Raw genomic sequence first — 18,477 nt, forward strand, 5'->3', positions numbered from 1 at the left:
CTCTATGGAGTGGAATCCTTCAAGCTGGGGACCTCTGGATCCCATGGTTGGATGGCTGGGGGGTGGGGCATGCCTGAATTCACCAAATTTGAAGCATCTCTAGGGGCAGTCAGGGTGGTATATGCGGAAACTCCTGAGGGTGTGGGGAGTGAAGCAGTGCCATGCCGGGGTCTCTGCAACGGTACTTGGATTAGAGGGTTTAGGAGGTGGAATGACGGGGGCGTAGGGGCGGAGGGACATGAAGGAGAATGAGGGCCCCTCGCAGTGGCTCACACCTATAATTCCAGCACTTTGGGAGGTCGAGGCGGGAGGATTGCTTGAGCCCAGGAGGTCGAGGCTGCAGTAAGCTGTGATGGCACCACTGCACTCCAGCCTGGGCAACACAGTGAGACCCTGTCTCAAAAAACAGAAGGGGCTGTGCACAGTGGCTCATGCTTGTAGTCCCAGCACTTTGGGAGGCCCAGATGGGCAGATCACCTGAAGTCAGGAGTTGAAGACCAGCCTGACCAACATGGTGAAACCCTGTCTCTACTAAAAATAAAAATATTGCTGGGCGTGGTAAAGCATGCCTGTAGTACCAGCTAATCGGGAGGCTGAGGCAGGAGAATCACTTGAACCCAGGAGGTGGACGTTGCAGTGAGCTGAGATGGAGCCATTGCATTGCAGCCTGGGCAACAGAGCGAGACTCCGTCTCAAAAAAAAAAAATGAGGCGTAAATGAGGTCTAGGGAAGAGTTAAAGCTGGGGTGCTGGGAAGTGGCCCAAGCCCACTGTATCGCCCAAAAGGGATGGAGTCACCCAAAATGAAGGGGGATGCGGAGAGAAGACGGGTTCGTGTGGCGGGAGAGGGGCCCAGCGCCTGGTCGGGCGGGACTCAGCAATGTTGGAGGAGGGGCTCAGCGGGGAGGAGGTCAAAGGGTATCTTGTGCGAAAAGAGACAAACATTAAGGATTAAGAAGGGAGTGTAGGCAGAGATGATGGGGAAGGGAGGAAGAGCGGTTGAATGTCGGGGAGGGGTCCTTTCAATTGGACTCAGGTTGCTCCTAGAGGCCAGGGCTCATCGGAAATGGTCGGTGCGCGGGGCCGGGGTAGAGGGGGTGGGGTAAGAGGTTGGGGCCACGGGGTGGGGGCGTGTCCCTGGCGCTGGCCACGCCCTTTCCCCCTCCCGTCCCCAGAGAGGGGCGCCCGACAAAGCGAGTCCGGGTGGGAGGGCGCGGACAGGTACGGGGGCGGGGCCTCGTCGCGGCTGGGCCCCGCCTCCCTGCGGGCTGCCTTACAAAGCCGGGAGGGTCCGAGGGGCGGGGCCCGGCCTCAGGGGCGTGTCCATGTCGGGGCAGGGAAGCCGCATCACGAAGCGCGGCTGCTCCTGCGGGGCGGGGCCCAGGGCGTGTCCGCGCGACAGAGCACCGCCCCCGCCATCCCCGCACAGCCTCACTCGAAAGCAGCCGTTAATGAGGCGCCAGCCTGGGGGCGGGGCCCAGTCCTCCGAGGGGCGTGTTCTCGCGCCCGAGCACCGCCCCGGACGTACCCTCCCGCCCCGTAGTTCCCGGGCGGTGGAGCCACCTCACAAAGCGGCGACCGTTCTCGCGGGGCGGGGCGAGGCCGGTCCCGCCCCACGGGGCGCCCTCTCGCTCGCTCACTAGCTCCCCGCGCCGAGGGCGGCCAGCAGGGGGCGCTGCACCACGGGGCCGGATCGCGGCGACGGTGGCGGCGGCGGCGGCGGCGGTGAGGAGGCGCGTGGCCGGCAGGCGGCGCTGCCCGGCTCGGCCTCGGCCTCGGCCTGCACGGCGGCGGCGGCGGCGGCAGCGGCGGCGGTAGCGGCGGCGGCAGCAGCGGCCTGGGCCCGGGCGCAGCGGCGGCGGCGGCGGGGCCTGGAGCCGGATCTAAGATGGCAGCGGCGGCGGCAGCGGTGGGGCCGGGCGCGGGCGGCGCGGGGTCGGCGGGCCCGGGCGGCGCGGGGCCCTGCGCGGCCGTGTCCGTGTTCCCCGGCGCCCGCCTCCTCACCATCGGCGACGCGAACGGCGAGATCCAGCGGCACGCGGAGCAGCAGGCGCTGCGCCTCGAGGTGCGCGCTGGCCCGGACGCGGCGGGCATCGCCCTCTACAGCCGTGAGTACGGGGCCCCGGGGCGGGCGCAGGGCCGGGGCTGCGCACGAGGCCGGCCCGGGGCGGGGGCCGGCGGGGAGGGGCCCTGAGCGCAGGGGCCTGGCGTGGGGTCCCTGGGGCCGAGCCGGTGGCCCGCAGGGAGGGAGCGTGGAGGGCGGGTGGCAGGGGACAGAGAAAAGAGGGCGTGCTTGGTGGCTGGAGGGGCGAGGTGCCCAGAGTGAGCAGGGAAGCGCGAAATGGGGAGTGAGGGGCCAGAGATTTGGGAGGGATGGGTGGGCAGGAAGTGGGGCGCTCTGAGTGGAAGGGAAATTTGGAGGACGCCAGGCCTGGGGGGCTTAAACATGGAGGAGGGAGGCCCGGGGTGCGGGAGAGGTGGGTGTCTCGGGGGCGGGTGTGGCCGCCTCTGCAGGGAGAAGGGTGGGGCGTGGGCGGCCCGGGATCCCTCTGGGGACCCCCTGGATAGCTCAGGACGGTCGGAAAGTGTTTGCTGGTTTGGGGCGCCCGGGCGGACCGAGTTCCACCGCTGTGCAAGGCGTGGTGTTCAGGACCCCCGAGTGGGAAACTTCAGGACCTGGGGAGAGGGCCTATGCGAGGAGGGTGGGAGACGCAGGATGAGCTCCTCGTGGAAACGTGGACTGGACGGGCCCCTTCCTGGTGCCGGGCTTCGAAGTAAGGGGTAACAGCCTCCTCCCGTCTTCTTTTGGGGGATGTGAGAAGCTGGTTACATTTTCCGAAGCTGCTTTCAAAGCTGACATTTCACTAGGGGGGAAAGAAAATCACAAATGTATTTGCCAGCACCCCCCACCCCCGCTCCCAGTCTTTGTAGTTCATTCTTCTTCTTGTTACTCCTTTTCTTATCTGTTTTCTTTGATTCCTCGTTCACATTTTGCTACTCTGTGTCATTTGGCTTTGTCTCTCGGGGCTTCTTGCACTGATGCCCCGGGGAACCCCTCAGGAGGCCTCTAGCTGGCTTGGGTCCTGTGTGAATTTTTTACCACTTTGGGAACAGCCCGATTAAAGGAAAGCCCGAGGAGCAGTCCGTTCACACTGGGTTTTCCCTGCACCTCGACTTTGAAAACGTGGACTAAAGGAGTTGTGTCTGCCACCCGAGGGTGCCGTCCCTTTTTGCTGGGGCAGAGCCTGGGTCTTCTTGGCCCAGATGAGGAGAGGGGAAGGAGGGTATATTTCAGAGTTCTAGGCAGACACTCAGCTCAGCAGAACCCCAGATCATAAGCAAAACCTATTCACTGGGCAAGCATTGGTAGCCAACTCTGTCCTGAACAGAACAAAGTGGCGCAGCGTTTCTAAAACTAGGGTCCCAGGGCTTAGCCTCAAAGGAGTTCCGGGAGAGTTGGCTATCATTTTTAAATAAACCTTTAAAAAATTTTTTTAGGACCAAGCACGGTGGCTTAGCACTTTGGGAAGCTAAGGTGGGAGGATCACTTGAGGTCAGGAGTTTGAGACCAGCTTGGCCAACATGGTGAAACCCCGTCTCTACTAAAAATACAAAACTTAGCCAAGCATGGTGGCATGTGCCTGTAGTCCCAGCTACTTGTGAGGCAGAGGCAGGAGAATCACTTGAACCTGGGAGGCGGAGGTTGCAATGAGCTGAGATCATGCCACTGCACTCCAGCCTGGGAGACAGAGCAAGACTCCGTCTCAAAAAAAAAAAAAAATTTTTTTTTAGAACAATTTTGGTTTTATAGATGTATTGGCAACATAGTGAGATGTTCTTATCATCTTACTCCTGGAGTAACATTTAGTGTTTGTTTGTGTTTTTGTTTTGTTGATACTCTTGAAAGTATTATTTGTTATTAAGACAGCACTTCTCTTTGAGAGGTAATTGGTAACTGAAACATTTTTTATTATTAGAGACAAGGTTTCACTATGTCACTGTGTTGCCCAGGCTGCTCTCCGACTTCTGAGCTCAAGTGATCTTCCTGCCTCCCAGAATGCTGGGATTACAGGTGTGAGCCACCCCACCTGACCGGAAACATTCATAAAAAGGAGAAAGTCCACATTCCTCAGAGATCCTCAGTCCCAGATGATATATCTTTAGGGGTCTGAAATAATAATTTTTTTTCCACTTTTTCCTTTCTTTCTTTCTTTTTTTTTTTTTTTTTGAGACAAGGCCTCACTCCGTTGCTAAGACTGGAGTGCTGTGGTACAGTCTCAGCTCACTGCAGCCTTGACCTCCAGGGCTCAAGTGATCCTCATACCTCAGCCTCCCCAGTAGCTGGGACCACAGGCATGTGCCACACCCAGCTAATCTTTCGTATTTTTTGTAGAGAAAGGGTTTTCACTGTGTTGGCCAGGCCGGTATCAAACTCCTGGGCTCAAGTGATCCTCCCTCCTTGGCCTCCCATAGTCCTGGAATTACAGGCGTCAGCCACCGCACCGCCCCTCTTTATCCCTAAGTAACATTGATAAAAAGCATGGGTTCTTGTCCAGGCATGGTGGCTCACACCTATAATCCCAGCACTTTGAGAGGTTGAGGCAGGTGAATCCCTTGAGCTCAAGAGGTTGAGACCAGCTTGGCCAACATGGCAAAACCTCGTCGCTACTAAAAATACAAAAATTAGCCAGATGTGCTGGTGCCTGCGCCTGTGGTCCTGGCTACTCCAGAGGCTGAGGTGGGAGGATCGCTTGAACTAGGGAAGCAGAGGTTACAGTGAACTGAGATCGCACCATTGCACTCCAGCCTGGGCAACAAGACCGAAACTCTGTTTCAAAAAAAAAAAAAAAAAAAAAGCATGGGTTCTGGAGTTGGAGGTGATCAGTGCTGGGTGGATTAATTTCCCATGGCTGCCATAACAAATTATGACAAATTTATGGTTTAAGACAACAGGAATGGAGTCTCTCTCAGTTCACGGCCAGAAGTCCGAAATCACGGTACTGGCAGGGCCACACTCCCTGGGGAGGGTCTACGGGAAAATCCTTGCGCCTTCCAGATTCCAGTGGCTCCAACTGTTGCTTGATTTGCTTCAGAAAATCTCCAGTCTCTGCCTGTATCTTCACTCCTGTGTCTTGTGTCCTCTTCTTTCCTTTTTTTTTTTTTTGAGACGGAATCTTACCCTGTCACCCAGGCTGGAGTGCAGTGGTGTGACCTCGGCTCACTGCAAGCTCCGCCTCCCAGGTTCACGCCATTCTCCTGCCTCAGCCTCCCAAGTAGCTGGGACCACAGGCGCCCGCCACCACGCCCAGCTAATTTTTTGTATTTTTAGTAGAGACGGGGTTTCACTGTGTTAGCCAGGATGGTCTCGATCTCCTGACCTCGTGATCCACCCACCTCGGCCTCTCAAAGTGCTGGGATTACAGGCATGAGCCACCGTGCCCCGCCCTTTTTCTTTTTAAGTGAGATGGAGTCTCACTCTATTATAGGCTGGCCTTGAACTCCTAGGCTTAAGTGATCCTCCCACCTCAGCTGTTCTTTTTTTTTTTTTCTTCTTTTTTTTGAGACGGAGTCTGGCTCTGTCGCCCAGGCTGGAATGCAGTGGCGTGATCTCGGCTCACTACAAGCTCCACCTCCTAGGTTCACGCCATTCTCCTGCCTCAGCCTCCTGAGTAGCTGGGACTACAGGCGCCCACCACCATGCCCAGCTAATTCTTTGTATTTTTAGTGGAGAGGGCATTTCACCGTGTTAGCCAGGATGGTCTTGATCTCCTGACCTCGTGATCCGCCCACCTTGGCCTCCCAGAGTGCTGGGATTACAGGCGTGAGCCACTGCGCCCGGCCCCAGCTGTTCTTTTCTTATAAGGACGCTGGGGATTGGATTTAGGGCCCACTTTATATCTAGGATGATCTCATCTCAAGATCCTTACCTGCAAAGACCCTGTTTCCTAATAAGGTCACCTTCACAGATTCCAAGGGTTACAACTTGGATATCTGTCTTTTTTCTTTTTCCTTTTTCTTTTATTTTTCTGAGATGGAATTTTGCTCTTGTTGCCCAGGCTGGAGTGCAGTGGCGCAATCTTGGCTCACTGCAACCTCCACCTCCTGGGTTCGAGTGATTCGCCTGCCTTGGCCCCCCAAAGTCCTGGGATTACAGGGATTAGAGGTATGCACCACCATGCACGGTTAATTTTTTTTGCATTTTTAGTAAGACAGGATTTCTCCATGTTGGTCAGGCTGGTCTCAAACTCCTGACCTCAGGTGATCCGCCCACCTCGGCCTCCCAAAGTGCTGGGATTACAGGCATGAGCCACTGCCACCAGCCTCATACATGGCTAATTTTTAAGTTTCTTCTAGCGATGGGGTCTCACTATTTTGCCCAGGCTGGTCTTGAACTTCTGGGCTCAAGCAGTCCTCCTGCCTTGGCCTCCCAAAGTGCTAGGATTACAGACGTGAGCCACTGCGCCTAGCCAATAGACATTTGTGTCCATGTTACTGACAGCAGTGTTCATTGGTGTGGCATGGGAATGAGCTAGCTTTTCTAGAAGGAGCCCCCAGTGCTCCAGGGCTGCCCGACTGTCTTGGCTCACCGGCCATGGGAGGGACTCCTGTACCTGACATAGGAGGTCCGGGAGAGGCATGTGAGGAGGAGGACTTCCAGCCCCGTTCCCTGACGTCTGCACCCTCCAGGGAAGGATGACAGCTGCAGAAGGGCCTATATCAGTCACTCTGTAGTGAACAGTTACCCTACCCAGCCCTTCTTGCCATCTGAAGTCACCCTGGCCTGTGTCCATGAGATTGGCCAAATGGCAACTACCAACACCAGGCCATTTTCCCTGGGCAGAGGGGGAGGCCCTTTGGCGTGTTCTTCATGGGCTTGAGGAAGCTTTGGCATGGCCTCTGGAGTTCCTGGGCATAGGCTGCCCTCCCTTGGAAAGGAGGCAGTTTCTCAGGGAGGGGTGCCGGGAAAGAGAACAGAACAAACTCTCGCTTCCCCAGCCCCGTGGTGCCCTTTCTGGAAATGACTGTGTTAGTTTTCTTTCTTGGTCAGCACGAGTCAGTGTGGCCGGTTCTCTGGACTCTCCCATCCCCTTGGCTAAGAAGCTTATACAGCAGCCTGGGCTCTGTCAGGGGCTCAACTTCAGTCTATGGGGGGGCATGCCAGGGGGTGGAAAGTTCAGAGAAAAACCCTTTGTCCAAAGAAGGTAAAGAATGGCCTGCTGTCACTGAACCGGGGTCCCTTGTGACTTCCTTTGGTTACACTCCTGGGATCCCCCTGGCAGCTGGGGGACAGAGAAAGTTAGTAACCCCAGAAAGGCATTTGTGTTTCAGCGGTGCCTGCATGTTGCTAATGGATATTGTCATTTATTGAGCATTTACTGTGTACCAGACTGTGCATAAATTTGTGCTGACTCAAAATGCTTGACCTTGGGGGCAGCTAGGGAAAGGGCAGTGGTGTAAATTAGGCCTATGGGCCAAATTGAGCCTGCGGCCCATTTTTATCTGTGTTTGTATTTTATTATTGAGACAGAGTCTCAATGTGTTGCCCAGGCTGGAGTGCCATGGCATGGTCTTGGCTCACTGTAACCTCCACCTCCCATGTTCAAACGATTCTCATGCCTCAGCCTCCTGAGTAGCTGGGATTACAAGCCTGTGCCACCACGCCTGGCTAATTTTTGTATTTTTGGTAGAGATGGGGTTTCACCATCTTGGCCAGGCTGGCCTCAAACTCCTGACCTCAAGTAATCTGCCTGCCTCAGCCTCCCCAAATGCTGGGATTACAGGTGCGAGCCACCACTCCCAGCCTGTATTTATTTATTTATTTATTTATTTATTTTGAGATGGAGTCTCGCTCTGTCGCCCAGGCTGGAATGCAGTGGTGCGATCTCGGCTCACTGCAACCTCTGCCTCCCAGGTTCAAGCGATTCTCCTATCTCAGCCTCCCGATTAGCTGGGATTACAGGCGCATGCTGCCATGCCCGGCTAATTTTTTGTATTTTAGTAGCTCACTGCAGCCTCTGACTCCTGGGCTCAAGTGATCCTCTGGCCTCAGCCTCCCAAGTAGCTGGGACTACAAGCATCTGCCACCACCTTGGCTAATTTAAGCAATTGCCTTAATTGGCTCAATTAAGACAGGGTATTGCTGTGTTTCCCAGGCTGGCCCTGAACCCCTGACCTCAAACCATCCTCCTCCTGCCTGAGCCTCAGAAGTAGCTGGGATTATAGTCACGAACCACTGCGCCCGGTGTGGCCTATTTTTATACAAAGCTAAGAAAGGCATTTACGTTTTTTGAGAGATTGATTAGGGAAAAAAAAACTAAAACCCAATCCACAAACAACGATATTCAGTTGAGACCACAGTGTTCTGCAAAACCTGAAATATTTACTCACTGGCCCGAGGCAGGGAAAGCTTGTAGCCCCCTGGGTTAAATGAATGAGGCAGGCAGGAGTTGGGGTCTGTGGGGAGCTTGGCCCCAACCAAAAGAGAAACCAAAACACCCTTTGTTTGGGGTGCGAAGGGTCCCACTTGCTCAGGCCGAATAGAGCACACTTCTGAACTGTGTGAGCCCCTTGTGCCAGTTGTGGCGCTTACTGTATGTTACCACTTATTCCAAAAGGAGTTCTGCAAGGTCAGAGATGCCAACCCCATTTTACTGATGGAAAAACAGAAATCAAAGAACTTGACTGGCCAAAGTATGTGGTTGGCAGGCAGCAGAGATGGCTTTGGCATTCAGGGCGACTGGATGCTCACCTGAACTGCATATATAAGTGGGTCAGTGACTAGAAAGATGATCAGGATTCAGTTTATCTGTTCACCACAAAGACCCAAAGTAGCAGATGCTTAAACATGATGGCATTTTATTTTCTGTGCTCTCATGCTAAAGTGTGAAGATTGGCAGGTGTCAGAGTGTCCTGGGCTCTTGAAAGTTCCCGGATCTAGGTCCTCCACTTTTTTTTTTTTTAAGGTGGAGTCTCGCTCTGTCACCCAGGCTGCAGTGCAGTGGCACGATCTCGGCTCACTGCAACCTCTGCGTCCCGAGTTCAAGCGATTCTCCTGCCTCAGCTTCCCAAGTGTCTGGGACTATAGGTATGTGCCACCACGCCTGGCTAATTTTTGTATTTTTAGTAGAGACGGGGTATCGCCACGTTGCCCAGGCTGTTTTCAAACTCCTGACCTCAGGTAGTCCACCCGCCTTGGCTTCCCAAAGTGCTGGGATTACAGGCCACTGCCCCGGGCCATCCTCCACCATTCTTAAGGTGAGGTCTTGTCCTCATGTTTCAGCATAGCTGCTGGAGTCCTGCCATTACACCCTGGCTTCCAGACAGCAGGACACAGGAAGGGACAAAGGAGAAAGGGTGCAAAGGTCACATCCAGGTGTTTAAGAAAGGTTCCGGGTAGCTGATGCAAGGTGCGTCTGCTTTCATTTTGTTGGCTAGAATGTAGTCACATGACCACTGCCAGTTGCAAGGGATCCTGGGAAATGTAGTTTTCAGTCTGAGTGGCCATGAGCTCAGCTGAATTCAGGGTTCCAGTTTCCATGGACAAAGGGAGAACATACAGGGAGTCACCTTGGCCACAGTGGGTAGGATCTGGACCTGGCCAGAATGTTGGGAAGGACGTTTCTGGAGAGGTTATGGAGAGGTGCTCGAGTGGGCCAGGGCTGGAGACAGCCACCTGGCTTGGAGCACAGGGTCCCCTGTGAGGAGTGTAGGGGCTAAAAGTAGAAACAGGGCTGGGTCTAAATCGAGGATTTTTTTGTTTTTTGTTTTTTTTTTTTTTGGAGACGGATTCTCACCCTGTCACCTAGGTTGGAGCGCAGTGGCTCAATCTCATCTCACTGCAACCTCTAGCCTCCTAGGTTCAAACCATTCTCCTGCCTCAGACTCCTGAGTAGCTAGGATTACAAGTGCATGCAACCACACCCAGATAATTTTTGTATTTTAGACATGGGGGTCTCACCCTTTTGGCTGGGCTGGTCTTGAACTTACATGATCCACCCACCTTGGCCTCCCAAAGTCCTGGGATTACCAGCATGAGCCACTGTGCCCGGCCTCAGGTGAAATCTTTTTTTTTTTTTTTTTTTTTTCTTTTGAGATGGAGTCTTGCTCTGTGGCCCAGGCTGGAGTGCAGTGGCGTGATCCCGGCTCACTGCAAGCTCCGCCTCCCGGGTTCCCGCCATTCTCCTGCCTCAGCCTCCCAAGCAGCTGGGACTACAAGCACTCGCCGCCACGCCCGGCTAATTTTTTGCATTTTTAGTAGAGACGGGGTTTCACCGTGTTAGCCAGGATGGTCTCGATCTCCTGACCTTGTGATCCGCCCGTCTCGGCCTCCCACAGTGCTGGGATTACAGGCGTGAGCCACCGCGCCTGGCCTCAGGTGAAATCTTAATGGAAAGTGGCCAGTGCTGTGAGCAGCTCCTGGTCACCACGCGCCGGCCCTCTGTGTGGGGGTTCTGGATGAGATGGGAGGGCAAGGCCTTTCAACAGAAGCTGGAGTGTGGTGTGAACTTGCTAATGACTTTGAGATGCCAGGCCTCACACACCTCAGAGCAGGTCGGATTTAGCAGGTGGAGAGGCTCAGGAAGATCTCTGTGGCAGGTGTGTCTCCTTTCTGCGGAAACCTGCTCTGCTTCTAAGGTCTGCTGGAGAACCTGGGAGGTGGTGAGTTTGCAGAGACATCCGGGGAGGCAGCCACTTAAGCAAGGGCAGGATGGAGGGCACACCTGGCTGCTCGAGGTGGCGAGTTGAGGCTGGGAGGGGCTTCCATCAGTTCCGTCAGCTCAGAGCTAGCATTTTCTTCTTCTTCTTTTTTTGAGACAGGGTCTTGCCGTGTCATCCAGGCTGGAGTGCAGTGACATGATCATAGCTCACTGCAGCCTTGAACACCCAGCCTCAAGGGATTCTCCCCCCTCAGCCTCTCTGCAGACTGGGACCACAGGCACGCATCACCATGCCTGGCTAATTTTTTTTTTTTTTTTTTTGTAGAGACAGGGTGTCACTATGTTGCTCGGGCTGATGTGAAACTCCTGGGCTCAAGCGATTCTCCTACCTTGGTCCCCAAAATGCTGGGATTACAAGTGTGAGTCATGGCACCTGTGGCTCCAGAGCTCAGATTCTTAATCTGGTCTGTGGGTGGCCCCTGGGGGAGGTCCCATGAGCCCCTCACAATTGGACACAGTTTTGCAAAGGGGTAAAAGGACAAGAATCGGTGGCTGTGACCTTGGATGAGCCTCTGAGCTTCACTTTCCCTCCCTGAAAGGGGGTGACAGTGGCACCTCCCTGGAGGTTTCCATGGAGGGGAGGAAACACATGTAAAATGCTTCACCCCAGTTGGGCACGGAGGCGCGTGCCTGTAATCCCAGACTTTGGGAGGCCGAGGCAGGAGGGTGGTTTAAGTCCAGGAATTTACGACCAGTGACCAGCGACCAGCTGGGGCAACCCAGTGAAACTGTATCTCTTTTTTTTTTTTTTTTTGAGGCGGAGTCTCCCTCTGTCGCCCGGACTGGAGTGCAGTGGCCAGATCTCAGCTCACTGCAAGCTCCGCCTCCTGGGTTTACGCCATTCTCCTGCCTCATCCTCCCGAGTAGCTGGGACTTCAGGCGCCCGCCACCTCGCCCGGCTAGTTTTTGTATTTTTAGTAGAGACGGGGTTTCACCATGTTAGCCAGGATGGTCTCGATCTCCTGACCTCGTGATCCGCCCGTCTCGGCCTCCCAAAGTGCTGGGATTACAGGCTTGAGCCACCGCGCCCGGCCAAAACTGTATCTCTTAAAAAATAATTTTAAAAACTTTAGCCGGCATGGTGGCACATGCCTGTAGTCCCAGCTACTCCAGAGACTGAGGCAGGAGGATTGCTTGAGCCCAGGAGCTTGAGGCTACAGTGAGCCATAATCGTACCACTGCACTCCATCCCGGGAAACAGAGTAAGGCCTTGTCTCTAAAAAAAAAAACGCTTCTTGCTTGATGACTTATGATATATAAAAAGGAAGAAAAAGGGCCGGGCGCAGTGGCTCACGCCTGTAATCCCAGCACTTTGGGAGGCCGAGGCGGGTAGATCACGAGGTCAGGAGATTGAGACCATCCTGGCTAACACGGTGAAACCCCGTCTCTACTGAAAATGCAAAAAATTAGCCGGGCGTGGCGGCGGGCGCCTGTAGTCCCAGCTACTCGGGAGACTGAGGCAGGAGAATGGCGTGAACCCAGGAGGCGGAGCTTGCTGTGAGCCGAGATCGCGCCACTGCACTCCAGCCTGGGCAACTGAGTGAGACTCCATCTCAAAGAAAAAAAGGAAGAAAAAAAAGAAAAGCTTTGCCCTGAGTGCCTGGCCCCAAGTAAGCGCTCCATAAACTGGCCATGGTGTAGCTGTGGATTCTTTGCACATTTTTCTGCGCAGAACCTTCGCTGACTGCAGTCAGCTTCTCAGAGGGATCTGTGACTGAGAAAGGGTACCAGTCCCTGGAGGACAGCACCATATTAGGGAGTGAAGACTGCCCCGGCTGGTAAGGGATTGGGGGACTCTCTGTGCAGGGCCAGGACACCTCTCCGGGGACAGGTGAGAAGCTTTGAAAGGGCAGGAAGGAGAGGTCAGCAAGGTCAGATGCTGTGAGGGGTCAGAGTGGGAGCCAAGGGGCGGTCACTGGATTTCTGATCAGGAGGTCACAGGTGACCTCAGAGAGCAGCCCCCTGGAGGGCTGGGGTGGGGGAGGGGCCAGCCAGATGGCAGGTCTTGGGTGAGGTGACAGTGGAGCTGCAGAGAGAACAGGGGGGACGGCGACCTTTCCCAGCCCACTGAGACCCACCCTTTCAGTCATTCAGCCAGAAACATGCAGCGAAAGTGGACTCGCTGGTCTCCATAGCGTGGTAGCTCCCATCCAGCCAGCTTTAAATGGTCAGAAATTCACCGACCATCTGCTGTGCACCAGTTACTGTTTTAGGAGCCCAGGGATGTGGTGACACCCGAGATAAACACAAGGTCCCACATTTGCGGGCCTGGGGACATTGCATGAGGAGCGCTAAATCAGCAATCACTTAAAGTGAGCTGAGGGACTCCAGGATGCTAGAGGAGGGGCTCTGCTTAGAGGGAGGCTAAGGGCAGAGTGGTGCTTGTGGTAAGAGCACTAGCAGGGGCCAGCTGGCGCTGGCAAGTCCTGACCCACTCCTTAGCATCCCGATCACCACTTTGTGCCTCAGTTTCCTTGGCTGTCAGTTGTGGATCTTAACAGAGTCTACCTCAGAGGGTTGCTGTGAGTGGTGAGCTGATAGAAGTAAAGTGCTTAAAATAGCATCTGGCACTCCAGGAGGGAAGACCTGCTCTGGGAATGAACTTGTGGGCCTGGCATGGCCAAGGGCACACAGTGAGGGGGATGGGGAGGCAAGGGACGCCTGTGATGGAGGCTGGGCTCCAACCGTGCTCTGGCCCGCTGTGCTTTCCTGGCAGGGCGATCATGGGCAAATGCCTCAGTGTCCTCGAACCTCAGCTTCCTTATTGGTGGGAGGATTTGGTGAGTGGCTTCCCTGGTGAAAAGTGGCCTTGGCCAGAGTAGACATCTGTGCCTGGACTGTATGTGCCCAAGTCAGACACAGCACCCCGGTCTCCAGCACACTCTCAGTCTTTTTTTTTTTTTTCCCCCTTGTTTTTTGAGATGGAGTCTTGCTCTGTCGTCCAGGCTGGAGTGCGGTGGCACGATCTCGGCTCACTGCAAGCTCCACCTCCAGAGTTCATGCCATTCTCCTGCCTCAGCCTCCTGAGTAGCTGGGACTACAGGTGCCCGCCACCACGCCCAGTTAATTTTTTTGTATTTTTAATAGAGACAGGGTTTCCCTGTGTTAGCCAGGATGGTCTCAATCTCCTGACCTTGTGATCCGCCCTCCTCGGCCTCCCAAAGTGCTGGGATCATAGGCGTGAGCCACCGTATCTAGCCTATTGGAGCGATTTCTGCTCACTGCAACCTCTGCCTCCTGGGTTCAAGCGATTCTCGTGCCTCAGCCTCCCGAGCTGCTGGGACTACAGGCGTATGACACCATGCCCGGCTAATTTTTGTGTTTTTAGTAGAGACAGGGGTTTCACCATGTTAGCCAGGCTGGCCTCGAACTCCTGACCTCAAGTGGATCTGACCATCTTGGCCTCCCAAAGTGCTAGGATTACAGATATGAGCCACCACGCCCGACCTCAGTCTTGGGGAGCAGAGAGAAGACAGACAGAGAACCCCATCTCCTCTGCTGGGGAAGTGGCCTAGGGAGCAAATTGAAGAGAATGGCAGCTAAGGAGAGGTAGGGGAGAGGCTGGCCTGGTCAGAGAGAGGTGAGCTGCAAAGGAGGGGGACCTAGGGGCCTGCAGGGTCTCTGTGGTCAGCCCTGCTGCTCTCTGCCTTTCCTGGCTGGAATGTGGTCCCTGGCTGCCCAGCACTCCCTGGGTTAGAGGCTGCAGGCAGTCCTGATTAGCATACATGGGAGCCTCACCTTGGTATGACCTTGCAACCTTGTCCAGGAAACTGTGGTTCTTCCTTCAGTTTTCTCCCGTTAAATGGAGGGGGCTTTCGAGGATTGGCCCATACCCAACATAGGTGAATCCTTGATCTCCTAAGCCTGCTACGTGGCCTGGAAGAGAAGATATATCCCAGGACGGCCAGGTGTTGGGGTAGATAGGTCACAGACTAGCCTTGGGAATCCTGCCCGAGACCCCCTCGTCCCCAGTGATTGAGGAGAAGTCCCTTTCCCCGGTGTGGTTTATCTGTCCCAGGGGCCTTCTCCGGCACCTTGCGGATCTGCTTCCTGATCTCACTCTAGTGACCTGCTTGGGGAGCTTCACGATTCAGTCTCAAGAGTCGTGCAGGGTGGACTCTGAGCAGCCTCCAGATCTGCCGAGAAAATCCACGGTGCCTGCCCTGCCACTTTTTTGTTTGGTTTAAGAGACAGGGTCTCGCTGTGTTCCCCAGGCTAGAGTGCACTGGTGTGATCATAGCTCACTGTTAGCCTTTAAATCCTGGGCTCAAGCAATCCTCCTGCCTTAGCCTCCTGAGTAGCTGGAGCTACAGGTATGCGCCACCACGGCTGGCTAATTTTTTTAAAAAATTGGCTGGGTGTGGTGGTTCACACCTATAATCCCAGCACTTTGGGAGGCTGAGGCAGGTGAATTCCTTGAGGTCAGGAGTTCAAGACCACCAGCCTGGCCAACATGGTGAAACCCCTGCCTCTACTAAAAATACAAAAATTAGCTGGGCATGGTGGCATGCGCCTGTAATCCCAGCTACTCGGGAGGCTGAGGCAGGAGAATCTCTTGAACCCAGGAGATGGAGGTTGTGGTGACCTGAGATCACACCACTGCACTCCAGCCTGGGCAACAAGAGCAAAACTCCATCTCAAAAAAAAAAAAAAAAAAAAATGTAGAGATGGGGTCTCAGTATGTTGTCCAGGCTGGTCTCAAACTCCTGGACATAAGCAATCCTCCCCTCCTTGGCCTGCCAAAGATCTAGGATTATAGGCCTGAGTCACTGTGCCCAGCCTAACCTGCCGCTTTGACACTACACGGCTCTGACTTTTGGTTGAGGAATCTGGAGTCCCCAGTGGCCCCCTCCCCCTGTACCTGCCTTTTGTTCCCTGAAAAACAATTGAAGGAAATGGAGAACAGGCCTAACCCGGGACTGAAGGAGTTGGTTCTGGGCCCCTCCTGTGTCTCCTCTGGTATGGGTTCTCTGCATCACTTCTTTATTTTATTGTTTTATTTTTATTATTATTTTTTTTGAGACAGAGTCTTGCTCTGTCCCCCAGGCTGGAGTGCAGTAGCGTGATCTTGGCTCACTGCAACCTCCGCCTCCCGGGTTCAAGCGATTCTCCTGCCTCAGCCTCCCGAGTAGCTGGGATTACAGACACGCGCCACCACGCCCGCCTACTTTTTGGATTTTTAGTAGAGATGGGGTTTCACCATGTTGACCAGGCTAGTCTCAAACTCCTGACCTCAGATGATCCACCCGCTTCGGCCTCCCAAAGTGCTGGGATTACAGACGTGAGCCACCGCGCCCGGCCGCTTGTTTATTGTAATCATTGTTTAGTCAGTACACACAGACGCCCGGGCCTTAGTTGTTCTGTTTGAGGCCTCTGACAATTATGGACACTCACGTCACCACCACCCAAAGCCAGACATGGAACTTGTTCCCCTCTGGGTGGGTTTTGTTCAGTGGGACAGCCCCTCTTTCCCTGTCTGTTCCTCTCATCGTTTGTCCCCTGCTGCCAGGCGGGGCATTCTTGTAAACAGGTCTAGACTTGTTTGGGGGGGTTCTGTGCCCCCCCACCCCTGCCAGTAGAACCCCCTTTTATTCTTCCTTTTTGTCTGTCTCTTTAAAGCGATTCATTAGCCTTGGCAGGCGCGGGTCTGAGCTGTTTTTCTTTAAGTCGCTGGCAGGTCTTTCCCCCGCTAATTGTGTTCTCGGAGCCGGGGTTCATTTTGCCGGATGTGTTACACATGTGCAAGCATAGCGGTTTTATGTATAGAAAACCTGCCCGGCGGTGTGGGCATGGGTGCTCTTCCTGGCGAGGACTGTCCCTGGCCAATCAGTGCTCTCATGAAAGAGGGATGTTCTTGTTACCCATCCTAGGCTGGGGGCGTTTGAATAAATAATCAAAGACCGGGGGGCCTCGTGCAAACTGAGGAGGGACATTCCAGAGAATTTGCCACATTCTTCCTTGAACAGGACAGGAAGGCAAAGATAGGCTGGAGCTTCCAGATTTCCATCCTGTGCCCTTGAGGGACCCTCCGAAGGAGCCTGGCTCTGCCTCTGAGCCCTGGAGCCCCTAGATAGGGGGTGATGGGATGCTCAGTTCTTAGTCCCCTTCACACACTCCAAGTCCTGCTTATTGGTGCTGCCAGGCACTACCATAGCTAATGTTTGCTGAGCACGAGTGACAAGCCAGGCAGGCCTGGTTCCAGGAGCTTCATGTTCATTGACTGGTTTTGCTATCAGGACAGCCCCCCACAGGGAGCTGCAGCACCTACAGCTCACTCCCTTATTTATTTATTTATTTATTTATTTATTTATTTATTTATTTATTTATGTCTCTCTCTGTCTCTCTCTCTTTCTTTCTTTCCTTCCTTTCTTTCCTTTCTTTTCTTTTCTTTTCTTTTTGAGACAGGGTCTTGCTGTGTTGCCCAGGCTGGAGTGCAGTGGGTGTGAACACAGCTCACTGCAACCTCAACCTCCCAGGCTCAGTTGATCCTCCTATCTCAGCCTCCCGAATAGCTGGGACTACAGGTGCCCCCACACCTGGCTAATTTTTTTTCTTTTTTTTTTGAAATGGAGTTTCAATCTTGTTGCCCAGGCTGGAGTGCAATGGCGCCATCTCAGCTCACCACCACCTCTGCCTCCCGGGTTCAAGTGATTCTCCTGCCTCAGCCTCCCCAGTAGCTGGGATTACAGGCATGCACCACCATGCCCGGCTAATTTTGTATTTTTAGTAGAGATGAGGTTTCTCCATGTTGGTCAGTCTGATTTCGAACTCCTGACCTCAGGTGATCCACCCACCTCAGCCTCCCAGCCTGTAGCTGGGATTACAGGCGTGAGCCACTGTGCCCGGCCTAATTTTGGTATTTCTTGTAGAGATGGGGTCTCACTATGTTGCCTAGGATGCTCTCCAACTCCTGGGCTCACGCAGTCCTCCCACCTCGACCACCTAAAGTGGTGGGATTACAGATGTGAGTCACCATGCCCTGCCCACTCCCTCATTTTTATCTTTTATCTTTTTTTTAATCTTTTTTTTTTTTTTTTTTAGAGATGAGGGCTGAGCGCGATGGCTCACGCCTGTAATTCCAGCACTTTGGGAGGCCGAGGCAGGTGGATCACAAGGTCGGGAGTTCAAGACCAGCCTGGCCAAGATGGTGAAACCCCATCTCTACTAAAAAATACAAAAAAATTAGGCAGGTGCAGTGGCAGGCACCTGTAATCCCAGCTACTCGGGAGTCTGAGGCAGGAGAATCACTTAAACCTGGGCGGCAGAGGTTGCAGTGAGCCGAGATCGCGCCACTGCACTTCAGCCTGGGTGATAGAATGAGATTCCATCTCAAAAAAAAAAAAAGAAAGAAAGAGAAAAAAAATATATATATGGGGTCACAATATTTTGCCCAGGCTGGTCTCAAACTCCTGGCTTCAAATGATCCTCCTGCCTCAGCCTCTCAAGTAACTGGGCCTCCTGCCTCGGTGTCCCAAGGAGCTGGGACTCCAGGGAGGCACCACCATGCCCAGCTCACTCCCTAATTTTTATAAGAGGAAACTGAGGCACTAAAAGTTTGGTGGCAGAGATGGGATGTGAACCCCGGTTTGGCCCTGAGCCTTTCACTTGGCCATCAGCCCTTCAGCCCCTCCTGCCACTTTTCCCAGTCTCTGACTCCTCCACAGGGTAGCGCAAGGCCATGGAGGAAGTGCCCGTCCAAGGCTCACCCCTGCTGCTCCTGGTCCTTGTCCTGTGTCACTGTGTTGGCCATGGCGACCTCT

The 18,477-nt window shown here is 54.2% G+C and overlaps 1 protein-coding gene across 3 annotated transcripts in view; it reads left to right on the forward strand.

Annotated features, from left to right (window-relative positions):
• The first annotated feature begins 1,842 nt into the window (after nt 1-1,842).
• CARM1 (coactivator associated arginine methyltransferase 1) overlaps nt 1,843-18,477 on the forward strand; it is a 53,843-nt gene continuing 37,208 nt past the window's right edge. For all 3 annotated transcript variants that reach the window (XM_030935968.1, XM_030935967.1, XM_030935965.1), the window contains exon 1: nt 1,843-2,107. In XM_030935968.1, coding sequence (XP_030791828.1) covers nt 1,888-2,107 — 220 coding nt within the window. In that variant the 5' untranslated portion in view covers nt 1,843-1,887. The remainder of the gene's footprint in view (nt 2,108-18,477) is intronic.

This window comes from Rhinopithecus roxellana, chromosome 8 (genome assembly GCF_007565055.1).
Source record: "Rhinopithecus roxellana isolate Shanxi Qingling chromosome 8, ASM756505v1, whole genome shotgun sequence".
Lineage (NCBI taxonomy): Eukaryota > Metazoa > Chordata > Mammalia > Primates > Cercopithecidae > Rhinopithecus > Rhinopithecus roxellana.